At 46.3% G+C, this 24,080-nt stretch overlaps 2 protein-coding genes across 2 annotated transcripts in view; both read left to right on the top strand.

The window, feature by feature from the left end:
• Nucleotides 1-3,864: 3,864 nt before the first annotated feature.
• On the top strand, nucleotides 3,865-23,194 carry ACTR5 (actin related protein 5). Its single transcript, XM_004272844.3, has 9 exons — nucleotides 3,865-4,295; nucleotides 5,493-5,722; nucleotides 7,656-7,825; nucleotides 11,255-11,472; nucleotides 12,152-12,334; nucleotides 17,955-18,071; nucleotides 18,797-18,936; nucleotides 20,010-20,142; nucleotides 22,563-23,194. The coding sequence occupies exons 1-9, from the start codon at nucleotides 3,897-3,899 to the stop codon at nucleotides 22,818-22,820; spliced, it is 1,848 nt and encodes a 615-aa protein (XP_004272892.1). The 5' UTR covers nucleotides 3,865-3,896; the 3' UTR covers nucleotides 22,821-23,194.
• The window catches only part of PPP1R16B (protein phosphatase 1 regulatory subunit 16B), a 135,221-nt gene continuing 131,158 nt past the window's right edge, over nucleotides 20,018-24,080 (top strand). The window contains exon 1 of the mRNA XM_049699170.1: nucleotides 20,018-20,142. The gene's annotated coding sequence lies outside the window, so the exon portion shown is untranslated. The remainder of the gene's footprint in view (nucleotides 20,143-24,080) is intronic.

Below are 24,080 nucleotides of genomic sequence, written 5' to 3'. Positions count from 1 at the left end.
TAATAATTAGTGGTGTTGAGCATCTTTTCATGTGCCTCTTGGCCATCTGCCTTCTTTGGAGAAATGTCTTTTTAGACCTTCTGCCCATTTTTTGATTGGGTTGTTTGTTTTTTGATATTGAGCTTCAACAGCCAAATTTGATGCCCGTTCCCATCACACCCTCCTGGCCAAGCATCAGGCAGACTGGGAAGCAAATATTTCCTTGGAACAGTTTTCTAATGGCTCTATCATCTGAGTCCTGCTGTGCAGGCTCCCTCATGAATAAGAGCATGTGCATTGCCTGATCACCTGAATGTGCAGTGTGTATATGTAGTGGTGTGTGTGTGTGTGAGTTCAGAGACCAACATGAGAGTGCCTTAAGCGAAACAGAAGTTGTATTTCCTTCTCACATAAAAATCAGAGCTGGTAAGAGGTCCAGACCCATGCTTCTCAAATTTTAATATGCACGTGAATCATTTGGGAATCTTCTTAAAATTCAGGTTCCTGATTCACTGGCTCTCTGGTGGAGCTGGAGGTTTTGCATTTCTAACAAGCTCCCAGGTGATGGTGAGGCTGCTGGGCTGCCATCCACACTTGGAGGTGCAAGGCCCTGGAGCACTGATTCTCAAATTTTGCTTCCTTCTACCATCATCTGGGGAAATTAGAAAGCTCCCCATGCCCAGGTCTCACCACATAGGATGAAAGCAGAATCTCTAGGGGTGAGACCCAGGCATTAGCACTTTTGAAAGCTCCCCACAGTCATAGGTTGATAGCAATGATCAAAATGTGCTGGTCAGGAATTTATGGATTTCCTTCCCTGGCAGTGGAGTAACTTCTGGGTTAGAGCTCTCTCTGCCTCTCCTTTCCTGGGGCAACTCCATTGTCCACTGTTCTCAGTGCTCTTGGCTTTGCCCTCTGAGAAGTTCTTTCATATCCGTGAACCTCCTGGGGATCTCAGAGAGTATCCGCTCCTTGGGGTGGCACAGCTTTCACACTTGGCTTCCTCCTGGTACAGGTTTGGGATCCTAGGGTTACCTTACAAGTCAAATATATAATTTTGGAGTCCAGGTTTGTGGTTTCTTGACAATACAATTCCCTCAAAACTTAGTGTTGACCCTGTAGGTTCAATCGTGCCCCTCAAAAAGATATGTTGAAGTCCTAATGTCTTGTACCTGTGAATGTGATCTTATCTGGAAATAAGATTGTTGCAGAGGTACAGATGTAATTAGTTAGGATGAGGTCATACTGAAGTAGGGTGGGTCCTTAATCCTAATATGATATGATTTTTTAAAATCTTTATCAGAAGAGGAAAAGAGATACACAGAGAGAGAGACACACAGGGACACATGACAATGCAGGCAGAGAGTGCAGGGTTGGGTCTATAGGGACACATGACAATGCAAACACACACACACATGACAATGCAGACAGTGCAGGGTTGGGTCTACAAGCCAAAGACTGCCAGCAATACCAGAAGCTGGGAGCGAGGCAAGGAACAGATTCTCCCTGGAGCTTTCAGAATGAGCACAGTCTTGCTGATACCTTGATTTTGGACTTCTAGCATCCAGGACCGTGAGACAATAAATTTCTGTTGTTTTCAGCCATTTCACTTTGTGGTACTTTGTTATGGCAGCCCTAGGAAACTAACAAACACAGTAGGCTTCTGATCTATCTTCTAGTCATTTCCATGGGCAAATAACTACAGCCATGGATTTCGTCTGGTGGTACATTGTGCAACAGACGAGCCACTAGCCATATATGGCTATTTAAGCTTAAATGTAAATTAAAATTAAATAAAAATTCCATTCCTCAGTTGCACTGCTCACATTTCAAGTGCTCTGTGGTCACATGTGGTTAGTGGCTACTGCATTAGACATTTCAGATTGTAGAACATTCCCATCAAAACAGAAAGAACTACTGAATGCCATTGGTCTAGTGTATCAGTCAGTTTTTTCCTGCAATAATGTTGCATAGCAACCCCAGAATTTCAGTGGATTATAAAAACAAACATTTTTGGTATCCATGGAACAGCTCAGCTTTAGGTGGCAGGTTGGCTGGACTTGGTTCCAGGCTACAGTTTGTGTCGGGTTTTCTCCATGTGTCTCTCATTCTCTTTAGACTCAGGGCATGTTCTTCTCATGACTAACAGCAGGAGAGTAAGAGGGCAGTCTAAGCCACACAAGCACATTTGAAGCCTCTGCTCAGATCATATCTGGCTCACAGTCCACTGGCTAAAAGTGAGTCCCATGGCCAAGCCCAATATCAATGTCTACGGTGAGAGAGGCCCAACAAAGTTACATGGCAGATGGTATGGATGTTCACTCCTGTATTATCCTATTATAGAGGAGTGAAGAACTGGGAACAATAATCCAATCAACATCGCCTATACATAGTGCTTCCCTCCCCCCCTCTTAAAAGGTAATACTTTCACATGGTTAAAAAATAAAAAGTATATGAAAAAGTATGCAGTGAAAAAGTCTCCCACACCTGACACACTCACCTTGTCCCTTTCCTTTACAAACTCTTTTCTTAGTTTCTTGTCCATCTGCATGAAAATACAAGCAAAAACATATATATTTTCTCCCCACCCCCTTTCTTAAAGGGAGTTCCTATAAACTGCACTGCCTTATTTCTTTTAAATATATATCTTGGAGATTTTTCCGTATTAGTATACTTAGGTGTAGTTCTTAAACTTACATTCACTTATTTTCACTCTGTTCTGCTCCTCCCCACTTTCTCAGTTTAATGATGGATTCCTTCAGATGTCTGAGAAAATGGCTTGTGTTGAAAGGCAACACCTTTAATCTGATTTTGCCACTAACTGGCTCCCTATTTGGCCTAGAAGTGCTCCTAGAGGTTCTTGAGAACGTTTTGGGGTCTCATCTCTTGCTAAGGATGTTTATTTACAACCACCTTTTATAATTAACTTGCTTTTATCTCTCAAATTGTTCCAGAGCTGGGAGGGTAGAGTCAAGGCAGCTGCTCTAATTCTTGCAATCCCCTTGGCTGGTGGAAAGGGGGAAACAGGGCAGGGGAGAGCGTGCCCAGTCCTTTTAGAGCTAAAACTAAGGGGGTGTGGGGGTCCCGGTCACATTACCTCCACTCCCACCCTCATTGGCCAGAACTGAGTCACATGATCACAACAAGCCAAATGACCACCATGCGGGGGAATTATACCACTAAAAGGAAGAAAAAGAATATGCACATAGTAGGTAACAATTAGCAGTCCTTTTCTCAGCGTTTGAGGTCTGTGAGAGGGTACAGTCTGTAGGTCTTAATAAATCTATTTTAAAACTTTATATTGTATTATAAAATATAACACACGTGCAGAAAAGTGCACAAATCGTAAAGAGGACGGTTTGATGAATTTTCACAAAGTGAACACGCCTGAGTAGCGAGCTCCTCGGTCAAGAAATTGAGCGGTCGGTACCCCCGAGTTTGTTTCCTTGACAGCAAGGCTAACGGCGACGTAATCATGTGGGGGCAGAGCCAAGGGCGGTTGAAGATGATACCCAGCAAATAGGGCGTGGCTAAGCGGAATAGGGAGCCCCGCGGAGCTCATTTCTGGAGGCCAGGAAGGGGCTGGGCCCTTGGCATTACGCGCTCGGGGCGGGGCTTCCTGGCCCAGAGTCCCGGCTACAGCGAAGGGGCGTGGTCAGGTCGGATGTTGGGGACGAGGTTAAGCCACAGCCAGAGAGGGCGGGGCCTAGCGATCCCGAAGGCGGCCTGGGCCACCAGGGGCGAGTTAGGTGAAAAGGGCAGCCGGGCTTAGAGAGGAGAGGAGGCTTGGAGAACCCGCTGTGATGCGCGGGGGCGGAGTCTCGCGCGATCTGGGCGGGCGCTGCGTTGGGGGCGGGGCTTCGCGCCATTTGGGCGGACGCTGCGGCGAGGGGCGGGGCCAGTGCGCGCGCTCCAAGATGGCGGCGGCCAGTGCAGCCGGGCCGCCTACGAATGTGTTCCCATTCCGCGATGCCCGCGCCGCGCCGGATCAGGTACTGGAGGCCGGTCCGGTGGCCCACGGGCCACTGCCGGTGCCTCTGGTGCTGGACAACGGGTCGTTCCAGGCCCGCGCAGGCTGGGCCTGCCCCGGGCCGGACCCGGGCCCCGAGCCCCGGCTGCAGTTCCGCGCCGTGTGCGCCCGCGGGCGGGGCGGGGCTCGGGGCGGGGCGGGCCCGCAGGTAGGCAACGCGCTGGGCAGCCTGGAACCGCTGCGCTGGATGCTGCGATCGCCCTTCGACCGCAACGTGCCGGTGAACCTGGAGCTGCAGGAGCTGCTGCTTGACTACAGCTTCCAGCATCTGGGTGTCTCCTCACAGGTGAAGGGCGTGGTGGGGTTAGGCTTGAGGGGAGGGGTGAGGTCGTGTCCCCGCTCACAACGCTCTCCGAGGGATAATAGTCACTCCAGTAGTTCTGAATGTCATTTAGTCATTGATTTAGTCAGTCGGTCAAATATTAGGCGCCTAACGTGTGTTAAGTCCTGTGCTAGGCGCTTGCGGTATGGCAGTGAGCAAAAACAACGCCCTTTTCTCTTGGAGCACATATTCGGGCTCGTTTGTTAATACATTAATTTATTATCAGATATGTATTGAGCATCTACTCTGTGTCAGGCACTTTTCTAGGTGTTTGAAATAACGTCCGTGAACGTGACACGAAATCTCCTGTGCTTATGGAGCGGGTGTGGAAAGTCGCTCTAGTATGAAAAAACAAACAATAAACGATAGAATTAAGTAGTATATTCTGTGGCATGATAGAAGGACAGGAGAGGGTTACATGTTTTCAATAAGATGGTTAGGGGGAGGACTTGGGAAGAAGGTGTTGTCTGAGCAAGGACTGAAGGAGATGATCGAGGGAGCGATCCTTGTGAATATCTGAGGGAATAGTATTCCGGAGAGAGGGCACAGCCAGTAAAAAGGCCCTGAGGCAGGAGTGTGCCCTAATCCTAACTGAGGGCAGCCAGAGTGAGGGGAAGGGTAGTCAGTGGAAGAGGAAGTCGGAGAGGTAATGAGGGGACAAGTCACACACCTTATAGGCTTTTACGCTGAGTGAAGTGGGGAGCCGTTGCAGGGTGTTGAACAAAAAAGGGACGTGACTTATGTTCCAAAAGGATCACCATAGCTGCTGTATGGAGAATGGACTGGCCGGGGTCATAGGGTAGAAACAGGGAGACCAGTTAGAAGGCTGTTGCTGTTAGGAGGTGAGGGATGATGGTGACTTAGATGAGGAAGGAGTTGAGGATGTGGTAAGAAGCAGTTGGATTCTGGAGATATTTTGAAGATAGAGCCAGATGATTGGCTGACAGTTTGGCTGGGGCTTGACGTAAGTTGACCCTACTTTCATATTTTCCAAAGCAACTTCCAGGAGAGATGGGTGTTTTACAGTTGCTTCTGATCCAGTGTTTTGATTGGAGACCAAAAGCCAGTTGAGCCCTTGCAATAAGGATTTCTGTTTCTTTTTAGGCATTAAAAGGAGTATTCTCTTAGCACCTACCAATTTACTCTTTTCTTCCCAAGTAGGGCTGTGTCGATCATCCCATAGTTTTGACAGAAGCCGTGTGCAACCCACTGTATTCACGACAGATGATGTCCGAGCTTCTCTTTGAGTGCTATGGGATTCCTACGGTTGCCTATGGAATAGACAGCCTCTTCAGCTTCTACCACAATAAGCCAAAGAACTTGCTTTCCAACGGGCTCATCATTTCATCTGGATACCAGTGTACACATATTTTACCCATCTTAGAAGGGAGGTGAGTTGCACTTATGGCATTTGGGCACTGTTTTGAGAAGCATTCAGGAAACGTTTGTTGGGCACCTGATTTAAAGGTGGAGTGGAAAGAGCAAGGACAGGACCATGAACTGGCCTCTGGGCTTAGTTCTGACCTCCCTCACTGTGTGAGTATAGATGTCACTTCATCGTCCATCCTTTGTGACCTCCTGGATCGAGTTGGGGTAGATGGTCCCTGAGGTCCAAATCCATAATTCTAGAACTTTATGGTTCTGACTTAATGGTGAGATGGCTGACACCATACCTGTAAGTAGTAGGTACTCAATAAAAATGTTCTGAGTAAATTATTTAAATAGATTTAATTTAGACTGTTGTGTTCTGGAGTCACTTTTTAATAAGAGATTTTTTATTTTTAATTTAAAGCTATTTAATGACAATTATTTAGACCTTTCTTTTTAACTACTGTACCTGGTACATAATAGGTACTTAATAGATGTTTTCAAGTTCTATAAAAGGTGAGGGTAGTTTCTGTCATGTTTAAAATCTTCTCGTTTTATAGCTGGGTTTTCGTTGTCTGTTAAAGAGACTAGACCGGGGAGGGAGGGATAAATTGAGAATTTGGGATTAAAAGATGCACACTACTATATATAAAACAGATAAACAACAAGGATTTACTATATACACATAGGATTCAATATCTTGTAATAATCTATAATGGAAAAGAAACTGAAAAAGAATGTATATAGAACTGAATCACTTTGCTGTACACCTGAAACACTGTAAATTAGCTATACTTCAATAAAAAATTAAAAAAAGAGAGAGAGAGAGACTAGGCCAGCCTCATGCTCTCCTGAGAAGGTTTCTCTTTGCATAGAGATAGAGGGTGTGTAAATAGTGAGAGAAGACCTGGCTTCGGGATTGAAAGCCTGGGTTTGCAGCTCTGCTGAGGTTGAGATACTTAACTTCTTCACTTAGTTTCCTAACATATAAACTTGGGAAAAACTGATTTCTCAGGGTTACCTTGAGAATGAAACGAGATAATGTAGGTGATGGCACTTTGTAAAACAGTCTGAATATTTAAGTGAAAATAAATGCTGTTGAATTTATTTATTCCCTGTAGTGGGAATTTCTCTTGAAGTTCTTACAAAAATTTATGAAGAAAAAAGTAATTCTTAGACATTACCAAACACTCCTGCTATAGAGTTTTCTATCTTATGTAACCAGAATATGCAGAAATTAAAAATAATATTGTTATTTTATGTTATTGTTATATTGAGAGAAAGTGATTTTACCCAAAGGCTAAGAAATGATCAGATTGGGGCATATCATGTTCTATGCTGGCATCTGCTGGTGAGGTGTGATATAGCAGTGACATTTTAGTACACAGCAAGTTCCTAGAGCTCTGCTCCTCTAACCTTCTCATATTGAGAAAATAAAGGTACTCTGGTTCTCCTCCCCTTCACTTCATGTCAGAGGGACCTGGTTGTTTTAGGAGATTACAGTAAGCCAATGTGTATGTGATTACTTAATGTGTTTGCATAAGTAGAAGTGGAGTGTCTAGGGGAGGGGTACTCAAACTCTGGCCTACACTAGAGGGACTTGGGAAGCTTGTCAAAATGCATATTCCTGGGGAAAAATGCATATTTCTAGGCCCTTCCCAGAGCAGATGAGTCCTTCCGAGATGCTTGCCAGGAAGTTATCTTCCGAGATGCTTGCCAGAAATTAGATGTTCATGTGTCTGTTTGGATGTGCTCTAGGAATGCCTGCGTTGGGTAAGAGGTTGCACTAAGGCAACTTTAAAGTTCCTTCCAACTGTTAGGTTTTATTTCCCCCAGCTGGCCAGTTGCTTCCTTATTACTCTACATCAAACTATCCTCCGCACTAGTGCACATGCTCCATATTCTCTCCTCCACATTGCCAAAAATTTCAGTGCTGTTTCCATCCCTTGGTTGTAGGTTGGATGCTAAAAACTGCAAACGCATCAACCTGGGAGGAAGCCAAGCAGCTGGCTACCTCCAGCGTCTCCTGCAGCTGAAGTATCCTGGGCACCTGGCAGCCATCACTCTCAGCCGCATGGAGGAGATCCTGCACGAGCACAGCTACATCGCTGAGGATTATGTGGAAGGTACAAAGAGGATGTTTGCTTGCAGCTTTCGAATGTTGTCTACCTTTGGGGTGTTCCTTAAATTGTTCCCAGGGTGACTCTTTCGCTCACTTTTTTCCTCTTAGTACTTTTTAGCATTCCCTTCCCTTTTTGGTATTTGTTTTCCTAACAGACTTTTTCAATTAATTGATAACTTGCATATGTAGGTTCTTTTTCAACATTGTTTTGGCTACTCTGGTTCCTTTGCCTTTCCATATAAATATTAGGATCAGTTTGTCCATATCTACAAAAATGTTCTGTTGGGATTATGATTGAAAGAACATTAAATCTGTAGATCAGTTTGTATATAAAACAACAACATTCTAAATGTAGATTCAGATATAATGTTAAATCCAGATTGGGGAGAATTGACTTTTTTTTTTTTACTACGTTGAGGCTTCTAATCCATGAACATAGTATGTCTTTCCATTTATCTAGGTCTTTATTGATTTCTTTCATCAGCATTTTATAATTTTCAGTGTATAGACTTGTACATGTTTTATTAGATTTATGCCTAATTATTTCTTTCCTTGTTTTTTTCATTTCAGTTGCTCATTGCTATTGTATAGAAATGCAATTAATTTTTGCATGTTTACCTTGTATCCTGTGACCTTGTGAAATTTACTAGTTCTAGTTTTTTGTAGATTCCTTGGGAATTTCTAGGTAGACGTGTCATCTGGGAATAGGGACATTTTTATTTCTACCTTTCCAATCTGTTTGCCTTTGTTTCTTTAGGAGTGGTAAGAGTGGACATTTTTGCCTTGTTCCTAACTGCTGATCTTGTGGTGGGGAAAGCCTTTAGTCTTTCCATATTAATTATATGATGTTACCTCTAGTTTTTTTTTTTTTTTTTTTTTAACCTCTAGTTTTTTTACAGATATTCTTTATCAAATTGAGGAAGTTCCTTTCTGTGCCTAGTTTTGCTGATCATTTTTATCATGAATGGATTTTGAATTTTGTGAAATGCTTTTTCTGCATCTGATACGATCCTATGGTGTTTGTGCTTTGGACTGTTCATATAGGAGAGTATCATGGTTGCTTTTCAAATATTGAACTAGCCTTGATTTGGGGGGGTAAACCCCACTTATTCATGTATATTATTTTTTAATATATTGCTGGATTCAATTTGGTAAATTTTATGAGGTTTTTGTGTATATTCATGAGGAATATTAATCTATACTTTTCTTGTACTGTCTTTGTCTTGTTTTGGTATCATGGCAATGCTGGTCTTATTAAATGAGCTAGAAAGTGTTCTCTTCTGCTTTCTGGAAAAGACTGTGTAAATAATTGATATTATTTTTTTCTTTAAATGTTTGATAGAATTCTCAAGTAGAACCATTTGAGCCTGGGGATTTCTTTTTCTGAATGAATTCAGTTTCTTTAATAGAAGTAGGACTATTTCGGTGATTGCATTGGTGTCTTCTTTTTTGCTTTAGGTTTATTTTGCTCTTTTTTTCTAGTTTCTTAAGGTAGAAGCTTAGATTATTACGATAACTTCTTTTTAATATAGGCATTTAAAGCTTGAATTTCCCTCTCAGCAGTGCTTTATCTGCATTTCACAGATTTTAGTATGTTATGTGTTCTTTTTTACTGAGTTCACATATTTTCCAATTTCGCTAAGCCTTTTTTATTTGGAACCATTGATTATTTAGAATATTATTTTATATCCAAGTGTTTGGAGACTTCCTTGTTATCTTTCTGTGGTTGATTTCTAGTTTAATTTCATTATGGTCAAAGAACTTATGTTGTCTGTTATCAGTTAAACTTGTGAAGATTTGTTTTAGGACCCAGGCATGAGCTGCTTTGGCAAATATTCCACATACACTTGCAAAGAATGTGTATCCTGCTGTTGTTGGGTGGAGTATTCTGTGATGCCATTTAGGTTCTATTGGTTGATGATGTTGTTCAGTTCTTCTATTCTCCTCTTCATTTTCCATCAAGCCATGTTGATTATTAAGGGTGTTGAAATCTCCAGGGATAATTGTGAATTTTCCCATTTCTCCTCTCAGTTCTGTCAGTTTTTGCTTTCAAGTGTCTGGAGCTCTTTTGTTAGGTAAACATTTAGGATTCTTACTTCTTCTTGGCAATTGATCTTTGACCATTATATAGTGTCCCTTTTTATCCCTTGCAATTTTCTTTGCTTTGAAGTCTGCTTGGACATTAACATAGCCACTCCAACTTTCTTTTGATTGGTGTGTCTTTCCGACCTTTTAATCTACCTGTATCATTATATTCAAAGTAAGTTTCTTAATAGTTGGGTCCTTTTTTTTTAAAAAAAAGATCTCTCTGTCAGTCTCTATCTTTTAATCGATATGTTAAGACCATTTCCAATTAATTTAATTCTTCTTATGTTTGGGTTTAGGTCCACCATTTGATTTTTTGTTTTCTGTTATTCCTTCTCTTTGTTGTTATTGCTCTCTCTTGCCTTCTTTGGGTTATTTGAACATTTGAAAAATTTTTTTGGTATTCCATTTTAATTTGTTTACTGTGTTTTTCATTGTATATTTCTCGTGTAGGTTTTTTTGGCTGTTGCTCTAGAGATGACAGTAAACAGGCTTTTCACGGTCTTCTTAGAATCTCTGTTTTACCAGTTCAAGTGGAACATGGAGGTGTCAGCATGCCAGAGGCCCCCTTTTTTTTTTTTTAACTTATTTATTTAATTTATTTTTGGCTGTGTTGGGTCTTTGTTGCTGCTTGCAGGCTTTCTCTAGTTGCTGCGAGCGGGGGCTACTTTTCATTGTGGTGCACGGGCTTCTCATTGCGATGGCTTCTCCTGTTGCGGAGCATGGGCTCTAGGTGTGTGGGCTTCAGTAGTTGTGGTGCGCAAGCTCAGTAGTTGTGGCTCGCGGGCTCCAGAGCACAGGCTCAGTAGTTGTGGCACACGGGCTCAGTTGTTCTGCAGCATGTGGGATCTTCCTGGACCAGGGCTTGAACCCATGTCCCCTGCATTGGCAGGTGGATTCTTAACCACTGTGACACCAGGGAAGTCCCCAGAGGCCCCTTTATCCTTCCTCCTTTAGTTGGACTTGTCTTCTGTGTCGCATCTACATACATTGGAAAGCCATCAGACGTCATGGTTTTTACTTCCAGTTGTCAATGTATTTTAAGGAGCTCAAGAGGAGGTTAATCTACTATGTTTAATCAGATTTTCATCACTTCTGTTGCTTTCCCTTCATTTCTGGTGCTCTAGATGGTATCCTTTCTGTCTGAAGAACTTTATTTAGCAATTCGCTCAGAGCAGGTGTGTTGGCATTGTGTCCAGGTCTTATAGCTGCATTTCGCCGATTGGGTGGCTTCAGAGATGGGATGGAGTGTGCTTCCTCCATCTTACCCGCACCTGGATCCCTGGTGCCGACTTTCTAATCTCAGTACTATTAGTGTTTCCTAACTTCCAAAATCATTCTGTTGAAGAATTGCAGAAATGGCGGTGCCCTGATTACTATGAGAACAATGTCCACAAGATGCAGCTCCCGTTTTCCAGCAAGCTCCTGGGCAGCACCCTGACCTCCGAGGAGAAGCAGGAGAGGCGGCAGCAGCAGTTGCGGCGGCTGCAGGAGCTCAACGCGCGGCGGCGGGAGGAGAAGCTCCAGCTGGATCAGGAGCGGCTGGACCGGCTGCTCTATGTGCAGGTGACAGCGTACCCTCCCAGGGCGGGACCTCAGCCTTGCTCCATAAAACGAACGCATCATGCATCTTTTTGACCTGGGGTCAAGAAGGGGTCTGAGGGCGGGTCATCCATATAGAGATCGTGCATGTAGAGGACGGTGTAGCAGCAGGACCTGAGAGCTGTGGACCTGGCCTCGTTGATTTATTTTATCCTTGTGGTCCCCTTTGTTTGATTTTTAACTTTTGGTTTAAGTGTAGCACACGTGATGCAAAGCGCACAAGTCTTAAGTGTCCAGCTCAATGAATTTTCACCACTGAAACATGTGATGTATCCAGGTCAAGAAATAGAGCATTACCAGCAGCCCAGAAGCCTCCCTCAGCCTCCTCTTAGTAACTTTCCCATCTCTTCTCACCCAGAAGCTAACATTTCTGACGTCTGTCCCCATAGATGAGTTTTGCCTGCTCCGGTGGTGCTGAGATGGTGATGCGTGGGAGCCCAGAGATAGCTGGGGAGGAGGGCTTCGTTGCGAAGCTTTGGTGGTGGGGGAGGGGGTGGTTCCATGGGGGGGCAGGCTCAGGGAGCTCGGGGAGCCCTCTGCTGCCATCGTTCTCTGTCCAGTTTCTAAGTTCCGTCTCTCCTTCCCGTGCGTGATTGCCCTGATGCACATCTTTGAGGATGGATTGTGACTGCTCGGCTTGCAGGAGCTCCTAGAGGATGGCCAGATGGATCAGTTTCACAAGGCCCTGATAGAGCTGAACATGGACTCCCCGGAAGAGCTGCAGTCCTACATACAGAAGCTCAGTGCCGCAGTGGAGCAGGCGAAGCAGAAGATCCTTCAAGCAGAAGTCAGCCTCGAGGTGGACGTGGTGGACAGCAAGCCAGAGGTACTGCGGGCCTCGGGAGGGAGGTCCCGCGGGGTGGGGTAGAGCAGGGGTCCCCAACCCCGTGGCCGCAGAGCAGGAGGTGAGCAGTGGGCGAGAGGGTGAAGCTCCATCTGCCGCTCCCCGTAGCTCGCGTTACCACTGGAACCATCCCCCCACCGTCCGTGGAAAAATTGTCTTCCATGAAACTGGTCCCTGGTGCCAGAAAGGTTGGGGACCACTGGTGTAGAGAGAACAGCCCTTTCTGAGGGCGGGAGGAGTGTCTGGAGAAGGCTGACATCAAAGGGGTTGTGACCAGACTTGGGGGAAAGAGAGCAGAGTGGTGTGTGATATCTACGGGTCGGGGCAGGGATGGCACTGACCTTGTACCAACTGAAGTTCTGAGCCAAGGGGTTTCAGCCGGTAGAGCTCTGTCCCCCGGGAAGGGGATGTGTGCGAGTAGAGTAGGAAGAACATACACAGGCCTATCGTGTGGCCCATCTTGAACCTGAACCTGCCCCTCTGATGGTTCCTGGGCAGTTAGTCATATGCCCCCTTAACTTTCTTCTGATCTTCTATTAAATATATCATGGTTGCTCTTTCATTCACCTCCTTTCCATCGCCATGCTCCCTAAGGACAGGGATCATGCTTCATGTGTAGTTTAGGAATTTCTTACAGCCGCTAATAGCCATGCTCAATAAGGTATTTGTGGGCTGATTTAAGATCAGCCTTTTGTTAGTTACTAAACACTAACTCTTTGATCTTCTCTCTCCTTTTTGTTTCCCTGCCAGTGGGCTGTTAGTGTTGATGTGACCAAAAGGGCAGGTGGCGGGGCTGAGATAGGATCCTGGGTAATTCATACCGTAGCACTGGGCCCTGCATGGTGAAGGGGCTGCCTGCAGGTCACACCTCTGCCCCAAGTCACTGGTTGGCTCTCCTGTCTCTAGAACTGGACGAAAGTGTTAATAAGTGGACACATTGTTGCTGAATCTGTCATCTCTAGAGTGCTAAAACAAAGGAACTTGTTCATTGCCTTATGACACTTGTGGGGCAAGATTAGCCAGTCCAACTGTTGATTTTTGTTTTTAAATCAACTTTACCTATACGTTTAGAAAGAAACAGTCTTGTGGAAAACTCCGGTTTGCTGCTGGGTGTAGTGTGGTGCTTACCAGGGACCTCAGGGCCGTCCTTGGCTCGGCAGGCAGCCTGCTTTGCAGTGACTGTGTCTCAGCTGGAGGCTGGCTCTCGGTTCCTGCTCTCAGCCTCACCTTCCCCACCTCTCCGACAGGCTGTAGACCACATGAGGACAGTGACTGGCCATGAGCATGCGTGACTGCTGAAGCAGATCCTGAGTCAGGCTGCCTCGGCACAGCGTACTGGATCACTGAGATCCAGGGTAGAAGTGCCTCCACCACCATCTTATTCTCGCACAGCGTCCCAGATCAGCTTCCAGAGAACTAATGTGCCTTTTCTAGTTTGCTCCTTTTCAGGTCTGTGTTTCAGATTTGAGCTGTTGTTTCCTAGGATCCAGATCCACATTGCTTTTGTTGTTTATTCATCTGTACTCAGTTTTATCATGCTTATCAGCATGTCCACAAGACGTCAGCATCTTTGTATCAGAGATGGACCACTAAGCCACATGCACATGGGGGAGTTCAGATTTAAAAAGAAAAAAACAAGCAACTCTGAAGATGTGATTCCCAAACAGTCGGGGAACCCATTTTTCCTTTTCTTTTTTCATTTTTCTGCATTTGTTACATGCCCTGATTCAATCACTCTTTATTCATTCAGCAGATACTTATTAAGTCCCTACTTTGTTCTGTGCTCTAAGGGAACATATTCAAATTTCTCTGGGCTTGGGGTGATTTTGAAATGTTGTACTTTAAAAGGTTTCTCTACGTACAACAAATTTGATGAATCGATCTGTCCCCAAAGCTTTAATGGTCAGGGTGATTGTTAGAGATTAGATCGATTACAGTAACATTCATGGAATAAATTTGGCCACAACATTGGCCAGCCAGTTCTACCTTTCAAAAAGTATTTGTTATATTTTCCAACAATATAATTCTTTTAGAATGGAGAGAACAGATTTATGTGGACCACAGTTCATATTGAAATGCAATCTAAGCAGTAATGGCTGCACTGGATTAATATAGATACATTTTTAAACTTCCAGTGTTTTCTAAAATCCATTTTTTCGGGACTTCGCTGGCGGTCCAGTGGTTAAGATGCCATGCTTCCAATGCAAGGGGCATTGGTTCGATCCCTGGTCGGGGAACTAAGATCCCACATGATGCACGGTGCGGCCAAAAACATAAATAAATAAAAATAAAATCCATTTTTTCCTACAGACCAATCCATACTAGCCCTCGGTATTCTGCAGGTATTCAACGAGGATGTTGTAAAGGAGTAGGCTTCCTTTTGAATACTTTTAATATACTTTTAAAATTTTAAATACTTTTAATATACTTTAAAATACCTCCTAATGAAGTATTTAAACTAAAAGATGCTGATTTTGCATCGCTACGAGCGCAGCGTAAGGGGATGGGGAGGTGGGAGCACAGCTTTCGAGCACCCTTGTTTGTTGGAAAAGACAATGGGCCAGATACAGAAAGTGCTCTGGCCTGACGATCCAAGATCAGAGCTGCCCTTTGCTTGTTTTTATGCTGCTCCAGGCTGTTCCAGGGAACCATGCTGCATCCTCTCTGAGGGACTTTGGCAAACTTGCTCTGTTCAGTTCCAAGAGAACAGTCATATTTACGTTCCCGCATGCCACCCAGTACACGTGGAGACCCTGGCAAACCCTAGGGGGAGAGAAACCAGCCATGCTAGAGAAATATGTTCTGTCTTAGATGCGTATTGTCGGCATTGAAATTACCAGCTTTGTTCCTCTCTGTGAATCATATGAATTGGGATAAGGAAAATATCTTTTTATCATTTTTAGTGAAGCTAGAAATTATCTTATTTTTAAGGTGAGATGCTTTTGAATATAGCTAGATATGAAGGTGGATAATAATAGTTTTGTCACAGCTGAAGAAGCCTTTTGAAGCCCAGACATTCTGCAATCCTCTTTATTCTAGAGAAATTTGAGGGTTGCCAGGGACTAGGGGTACAGAGGTGACTAAGACGCAATCCCTGTCCTCCTTGGTACCTCAAAAAATAGGGCTACAGAACCATACTCAGGCTGTAATAAAACTTATCAAGTGTGGTGGTAGATGTGTGTGGGAATACAGAAGGAGTTTTGAGAAAGGATTGAGGTGTTTGAGCTGGGCCCTGAAAGATTATTTGATTTCAGCATATAGCAAATGAGGAAGGAAGGACATTTTAGATGGAAAGAAGCACACGTGCGGGGAGCAGGGCACATCGGGGACAGAGAGCATGGGAGATGAAGCTGGAAGGGAGGCCATGGCCACCTATTAAGGTCTTTATCCATCGCCCGGATATTATCCTTCAGACAGAGCCTTCGAAGTGTGCTGAGCAAGGCAATAATCTGATGAGATTTTATTTTAGGAAAATAACTGGCGGCAGTTGGGATGTTGGCTTTAGGGAGAGGCAAGGCTGGAGGTGGGAAGACAGGATTAAAACGTGTGTAGTCATCCAGAAGAGAGCTGATTTTTGTCAGTGGCCTGGAGTTTGTCAGTGGCTGTTGGGGTGGAAGGTGGAGGAGGACACACTTCCAAGGTCGGAGCCAAAGATCCTGGTGTCGTTCAGGAGTGGCGGTTGCTGATGATAACAGAACATGTGCCAGACCCTGTGCTGGGCGCTTGTGCAAGTATCGTCTTGATTAATTTTCACAATTCCCTAAGTACTGTCTTCATTCCCATTTTATGAATAAGGAGACTGACATTGAGGCTAGGAAAGAAACGTGCCCAAGGTTGCACAGCTGGGAGCAGCGCAGCTGAGAGACCCGAGCAGTCCGGGTCTAGATTGTCTCCGGTCACTGAGGCTGGGTTGAAAGGCAGCAGGGGGAGGTGACGCTGGGGACTGAGCTTAGGGCAACAATGAGCTGGCTTCTGAGCCCATCTCTGGGGTCTCTGTGGGACACCAGGCAGGACTGTCCAGGACCCAGCTGTGGAAGGACCTAGACTCACACAGGGAGTGGGGAAAGAAGAATGCCTGGGGAAGGCCACTGCTGAGGGGGTGGGTGGAATCGAAGGGAAGAGTGTTATGAGGGGTTTAAGACACCTGCTGACCAGTGACAGAGGGATGGCCTGGTAGCGGTCTGGGGCTCTCTCTGCTCCTGCCTCACCAGAAGCCCGTTTCACGTATCTGCTGCTACATAAAAAACACTCCACACTTAGCAGTGTGAGGCAACAACCATGTTAATGTGCTCATGAATGTGATGGGTCAGGAGTTCAGACAGAGTGGAGCAGGGGACTCTGGGACCTCAGCTGGGAGGACTTGGACAATGGGGAACTGAACTCTCTGGAGGGTTTTTTCACTTCCCTGGCATCTGGACTGGGATGACTCAGAGGCTGGACTCCACAGACCTGAGCACCCACACGCGGCTCTCCGTGTGCTTGGGGCTTCTCAGCGCGGCCACTGACTTCCAGGAGGGAGCTCCTGGGAGGGAGGAGCCAGAGAGCATATGTCAAGGGGCTTTGCCTTGTTTAAGAGTGACTTTGCGTTTTACCTTTGCAGCTGATATGAGTAGGTTCTAGGGAAGTATAGTTAAGTACTCTGAATTGTGTCGGTAATTTACGTTCGTCATAGATTCTGAGAGTGAGGAGGGCTCTCCTCTCAGGCAACCTTGGCGGTTAGTGTTGAATCTGCTCGAACCCTCCCAGGACGCCGTCTCATCAGATAGTCCTCTCTACAATAGCTGTCACTGTTAGAGCCTCCTTCCAGGGAATGCAACAGAGTTCCTTCCTGAAACTTCTCCCCTTTGAGTCCGGAAGGTACAACTCATCTGCCTTTCATGTGGGAGGATGACAGATGCCCGAGGACATCATCCAGAACTATCCCCCCACCCTCCCAACTTCATTTGTTCAGGTCAAAATTAAAGGTGTCCTAAACCCTCAATTAGGAACCGTGCTGGCATGTCTAGGCCCCACCCAGGGTCATTGTCATGGAAGAGGAAAGCCTGTTCTGCAGGCCTCCACATATGGGAGGCATTGGGCCACCTTGGAGCCTTTAGTCACATCCCCAGCCCAGTGGACCTGCCCTCAAGGGAACTGATTGCTAAGCCTGTTAGTGTTGGCACATATGTTTATTAATTATTGAGAGATTGACTTGATTTTGCCCATAGTCTAAGCTGCTTTGTAGGACACCAGCTCTCACACCCTCTCCCCCAGAGCTCTGTGCGTGGTGGTGTGACAGGTGCAGGCAGACAGTCCTCCCAGGGGCGCCAGGCTGGAGCTGCCCCTCAGAAGCCTTCAGAGAAGGTGGGAGTTGGTGAGGCTTGTCTCAGTGGGAAGGGTAGGGGATAAGAGCGAAGCTCATCCCTGGCTTTTTAGTCTTTTAATCTTGTGTTCACGTGTGTTCCTTTTTTTAACAGTTCAGAAACTTTTTCGTAGTTTTTATGTATGGATGTACTTTTAGGACGTTAGGCAAGATCCCAGTTCTTTTTTGTGACAGTGAACTCATAGAACTAAGGCTCGCTGAATTACAGGTTCTGTCCACTTGTGTTTCTTCTCTTCTCAGACCCCTGACCTGGGGCAGCTCGAACCATCTCTGGAAGACGTGGAAAACATCAACGATTTCGAGCCCTTGTTTTCGGAGGAAACGCCCGAAGTGGAGAAGCCGGTGACCACGGTCCAGGTTGGCCTCCCGTAGCCTCCACCTTGCTTATGCTTTGAAGCTTAACATAAATGACCAGTCAGGTTTAGTCTGCTTCTTTAGGAATACTTTTCCCTAAAATACCAGTTGTATTTTCTAGAAGGGAGAGTCCCAGTACCGAAAGCTTCCGAAGTCAGGGTTTTTTTCCCCGCTGTGGTGATTGTTTGGGGTTCCAGCTCTAAGCTCCGTGAATCTGTGAGAAACAGTCTCCTCGGTGGAAGCATTTGGGCAACTAACTGGGGACTTTAGACCCGAAGACCAGCTTTTAATGATTTTATTTACATTTAAGCCAGTGTCATAATGCTTCATCCTCATTTGGGTCTGTGTTTCTGTCATTACAATGGCAGCCAGGTAGACTGGTGTGAGGCTGAGACACACCTGGGAGAAGGCCTTCTCGGCTCTGTGGGCACTGGGGACTGAGCCAGGCACTTGGTCTTCCAGTACCAGCCTTTCTCAGCTGCTCTTCACCAAGTCTCTTTCCCTGCATCTCAGGGACCATTTCATGAAGCAGATGTGTAGCGGTTTATAATCCAGAGGTTGAAGAAGGTAGAAAATTGAATTATCAAATCAAGAGAGTTGGGGAGAGCTTATTCTGGCACAAAAGACAGAAGCTATGTTGGAATAAGAAATGCAGTTAGAAGAAACTGGCAACTGGGATGTTTGTTCTCATGGCCTAAAAATATCTTCTAAACCTTGGGTTTTTAAAGCCCGTGTTTAACTTGGCAGCATATCATCAGCTGTTTGTTGGGACAGAAAGAATTCGAGCTCCAGAAATTATCTTCCAGCCATCTCTCATCGGGGAGGAGCAGGCCGGCATAGCTGAGACCCTCCAGTACATTCTGGACAGGTGAGGCTGAAACTTCTTTCTTTTACGTCTATTTTCCTGAACCATTTCCTTGAATTTTGAATTGAACAGTGGATTTGTTGGCCGGGCATCTCCTTTTCATTGACTTGCTGCACTCAGATGGTATTCTTTCTCTCTCATCAAGCGTGGCACAGAGTTAGGGCTCTCTAATTCATTTCTGAACGTGTAAATGCTCAACGTGTAAATGCTTGATTTGAGGAGCTTTAAGAGTTTCTTTCAAAAATTTGGGCAACATGATATATGTGCATTGGCTTTCCTATAAATCTTCACAGTATTGCAGACTAGTGATTCTAAATCACCCTAAAAACGTGCAGAACTTAGTTTTTTTCCCTACCTTGCATTTTATTTATTTAAGAGTTTGCATTTCTACAAGAACCTACCTCCCCCTCACCCGTTTATACAGGTATTTTCCTGCAGTGTGAGTTTTCCTAATACAAGTTGGACAAGTAGGGAACACGATTTTGTGGTACTCTGGTTGCTATTGGTTAAAACAGGGTGGAAACTTACACCTAGCAAGGAAGAAAAGCCATTGCAGCTACTTAGAGTGGCTTTGAGTTTTGTCTAGCAGTGGGTGGGAAAGTGAGCAAACACAAATAAGATAAAACTAGTAGTAAAAAAAAAAAAAAAAGCACAAGTGGAGAGATGGGTCCTCAAAAGGAGAGGCAGAACTTCTGGGGGTGATAGAAATGTTCTGTATCTTGGTTGTGGTGATGGTTACTGTGTAATGGTTACTGCTGTTGATGGGTATATAAATTTGTCAGACTTCATCCAAATGTATTTAAAGTAGTCCTCAATAAAGTCAGTTTTTTAGAAAAACGTGTTAGAAGGGCATAATATTTTAATCATGCTAAGGAAATGGATTGACCATTCAAATTAAGGTTTTGGCTAGCTATTTGGAATTCTGTAAAGACACAAATGAAAAATGGAAGGCTTTTTTTTTAACTTTTTGCAGAGACATTATCTGTTTTGTACTGAGAGCTTGCATTTCCACATCCATATTCTCTTCCAATATTCAAGTTGGAGGGACTAGAGCAGAGGAATCGTTTTGTCCCCAGGTACCCAAAGGATGTTCAGGAGTTGCTGGTTCAGAACGTTTTCCTCACTGGCGGGAACATGATGTATCCTGGGATGAAGGTCAGAATCGAGAAGGAGCTGTTGGAGATGAGACCCTTTCAGTCTTCCTTTCAGGTACCAATTGTCCGTGTAACCAGCTGTTTCGAAAATAGCCTTAATTATTTGTTTTCTGGTTACAAAAGTAGTAAAGTGTAAATGAGAAAAATTACTTGATAATTCCATCATCCAGAGATAGCCACTATTAACACGTTTGTGGCTTTCCTTCTGGTCTTCAATCTATGTTTAATTTTCTTTTTTTTTTTTACTTTTATTTATGTATTTATTTATTTAATTTTGGCTGTGTTGGGTTCGTTGCTGTTTGTGGGCTTTCTCTAGTTGTGGTGAGCGGGGTCTGCTCTTCGTTGCGGTGAGTGGGCTTCTCATTGCAGTGGCTTCTCTTGTTGCGGAGCATGGGCTCTAGGCGCATGGCTTCAGTAGTTGTGGCGATGGGCTTAGTTGCTCTGCGGCATGTGGGATCTTCCCGGACCAGGGATCGAAACCGTGTCCCCTGCGTTGGCAGGCAGATTTTTAACCACTGAGCCACCAGGGAAGCCCTATGTTTAATTTTTAAAGCAGAATGGACATCGTATTTTACGTATTTCTTTGTTTTAATTGACAAAGGAAGGCCTGCATATAGTAAAAGTGCAGAGAGTACAAAAGCGTGTACATTGAGAATAAGGCATTCTCTAGGAGACTGGCTGGGGAGATTTTTCTTTCTTTCACATATTTTCTGCACATTTGAGTGTATACCGCTTTGTAACCTGAATTTCTTAACCTGTCCTGAGCATTTTCTCCCGTGTCATTATTCTTCTAAAAAACTTAAAAACGTGACTGTATGGTGTGGTTGCCCCACAGTTTATCTACCAAATTCCCAATCACCAAGAAACATGGTCTGAGCTCCTGTTGCGGACCAGGCACCTTGGGATGCTGAGATGTCCTAGACACCAGATGCCCTGGCCCCAAGGAGCTTGCTGTCCGAGGGGGCAGCAGTCAGATGAATAGGGGGGATAACCCACAGCGTGAGGGGCGTACAGACGTAGGCACCTAGGGAAGGCTTCTTGGAGGTGAGTCTTCTGAAGATGAGGAGGTGTTTGCCAGGTAGAGAGTGTGGAGGGCTGTGGGGTGGAGAGAGCACTCCGGACAGGGCCTAGCAGGAGCAAGGGCTCGGGGGCTGCGAACTTGTTGAGTGGTGAGCAGCTGGGTGTGGCTGGGGCTCATGGCTGTGAAGAGGGGTGGGGGAGGGGAGTGTGCAGGGCACACGTGGTACAGAGCTTCCGTGTCCTGCTGGGGGCTTGGCTGTGGCCCCCTGTGCCGCACGATGTGTTGTGCGTTCAGGGTGTGGTCTCTGGGCTTCGGTCCTGACTCCGGCCCCGCCGTCACTGAATTTTGCCAGGCCTCAGTTTTCTCCGCAGTACGGAGGAGATCGTCCTGGTGCCTGTTACCAGCATTCAGCGCGCCTTGCCTGTCAGGTGCTCAGCACAGAGCCTGCGTGTGATAAACAGACATCAGCTGCTGTGCTGAGGGTCCCAAAGAACACTCCAGGTTCCACGATTTGCTAGAAGGACCCACAGGATTCAACATGTAGTCTTCATGGTTTATCACAGTGAGCACTTCTCCGGTGCAAGGAGTAGAGTGAGCGCCTTACACTCGTTCTGTCACCGACACTTTCTAAGCCAGAGCGGTCGGGGCTTTTGTGACCCTGATTTTGTTGATGGTCCCTTCTCGCAAGTCTCACCCTCATCCTCCTCCATCTGTGCTGATTCCACCTGCCCTTTACTTCAGAAAGTTCCAAAACCACCATTCCATCCTGGGACTTCTATGGGTGGGGCAGGGAAGAGGGAGGTGGGAGGTCAGACAGGCGACTCCAGAGGAGGGGAGGCCCGATCTGAGCTGGAACGCGGTCCGCCCAGTGCTCAGCTCAGCCTCGTTGAGGGGCACTCACAGGGCTGCTGACCCCGGCCTTGCTCCCCTAATAAGCAGTGGAAACCGAGTGCTGGCAGCATCATGGAGAGCCCAGGTCAGCCTCTCTGCTCTCATTTCCCCTGAGGCTCCTTCCATGGCCAGAGCCACCTCGCATCAGCCTCTGCTTCCCTCTGCTGGCAGAGAGGGGATCAGGTCCAGGAAGGCCTTCCCTCCAGGTCTCTCCACCTGACGGCTTGTGGTCTACAGCATGGGGCAGGAGGCAGGGCAGCTGGTCCCTCTCCCCCCCAGAGCGGCAGGTCTGACGTTGGTAGAGTAGCTGCTAACCACGTATCTGCTGAGGTCGTGTCCGGTGGGCTCTGCATGTTTGCGCGATTTCTTGAAGAGTCTGGAGCATTTCACTCAGCTCTCCTTGGAGGGTGCAGAGGTAGTCCTGCCCCGTCTTGGAATTAAAGGGGGCCCTCCTGCGTGTGTATTTCTGGGGATAAAACGTAGGGGCTGTAGCTGGCCTTGCTGAACATTCAGTCCTCGGACCCTGATGGGAGACGCCCGTCCAGTGACTGCTCATGTTTCAGGTTCAGCTGGCCTCGAACCCTGTGCTGGACGCCTGGTATGGTGCTCGCGACTGGGCCTTGGACCACCTGGACAACGAGGATGTCTGGATCACCAGGAAGGAGTATGAAGAGAAGGGAGGAGGCTACCTCAAGGAGCACTGTGCTTCCAACGTGTACGTCCCCATCCGCCTGCCCAAGCAGGCTTCGCGCTCCACAGAAGCCCAGGCATCCGGCAAGGGCTCGGGGGCCAGCGGAGGCGGGGCCGGCGAGCAGGCATAGCAGATGGGCCCCTCCAGGGACCTTGGGCCACGTCAGCCAGTGTGACAGGACAGTGACTCTGCCAGCTGTGTCTAGCCCGAGTCTGCTGGGAACATTTGGCTGCAAGATGGACTTCTCCTGGGGAGAACAGTTTAGCGCCACTGGGAGTGACCCTCTGCACCTGTGTTCTTTTGGGGGCGTTGGCGGTGAAGGGACTGTAGGTGGCCTGCTGTCTTTGCTGAGCCACGGATGAGCCATAGCCTTCACTTCCCGCAGCAGTGAATGAAGACAGGGTGGGGGACGGAGGTGTACAGTCTGCACAGGCTTCCTTCTTACCACATTTTAAAGCCTTTCTTGTTTAAAAAAAATCCTTTGAATTTTATATTGTCAGTGTAGATAGTCTTCTAAATTTATTCCAAAATTGTGTGAATGCCCAGCAGATGGAGTTCTTTCACATACAGGTAAAAAGGTAACATTTGTATCCTAAGAACAATCAACCATGAACTCTCAGGGGCTAGAAATATTTCCCTCCTTCTTCTATTTCTGCTTAGAAATAAGGAAAAGGGGGCCCAAAGGGGGGAACCGGATAGTATGAAGTCACTCCGTTAGGGCCTGCCTGGTGCTCACTTCTGAATGGACAGGTGTGGGGCTAGTGGCCTGACTCTTGTTTGTACTTTCTTTGCTGGAAACTTTGCCACGATGTGAGGCCTTCCTACAGTTTTTAAAACTTCTCTTCCTGTGAGTGTGTTGGCTGCTTAACTTTTCAGGTCTTTCCGAAGAGAGAAACAGACTGGAAAAGGTGAACCGCGGAGCCTTTTCAGTTTAGCCACAACCTCACATTCTCTGGGCCTTTGCAGCCTCATCGTAAACAGATAACCCCTCTCTCATACAGAGATTGCTTGGTGAGAATTTTAACTCTCAAACATACCCAGTGCTTGAGCCCAGAAGGCTCCAGAGCTGCTAGCATCCTTGTCATAGAATCCGTACGTTTAAATCCCAGGGGATGTCTGGCCCAGCCCTCTGAGCAGGCCACTTCAGAACCAGTCTGCTGCTGCAGTTCACCGAGGACGGTCACTTGCATCTCCAGCTCTCGGGGCTTCGAAACCGAAGACCGGGAAGGGCCAGTGGTGGCGGGAGATCCAGGCTGACTCAGGGCCCCCCACGGCCCTGCTGGGGAGCCCCAGGCCGTCCACGGCTGGGCCTGAGGCCCGGTGAGATGGTGAGAGCAAACGGGAGCTGCCGAGAAAGGACAGATGCGAAGAAGGCAGGCCCGCCTCCTGG

This window comes from Orcinus orca, chromosome 16 (assembly GCF_937001465.1).
Source record: "Orcinus orca chromosome 16, mOrcOrc1.1, whole genome shotgun sequence".
NCBI classification, from domain to species: Eukaryota; Metazoa; Chordata; class Mammalia; order Artiodactyla; family Delphinidae; genus Orcinus; species Orcinus orca.
The sequence above is the reverse complement of the archived record's forward strand: the minus strand, read 5'-3'. Positions and strand labels throughout refer to the sequence as shown.

Coding starts and splice junctions, on each gene's coding strand:
- ACTR5 (XM_004272844.3), top strand. CDS start 3,897: ATGGCGGCGGCCAGTGCAGCCGGGCCGCCTACGAATGTGTTCCCATTC. Junction 7,826..11,254: donor CGCTGAGGATTATGTGGAAG/GTACAAAGAGGA, acceptor ATTCTGTTGAAG/AATTGCAGAAATGGCGGTGC. Junction 20,143..22,562: donor CCTTTCAGTCTTCCTTTCAG/GTACCAATTGTC, acceptor CTCATGTTTCAG/GTTCAGCTGGCCTCGAACCC.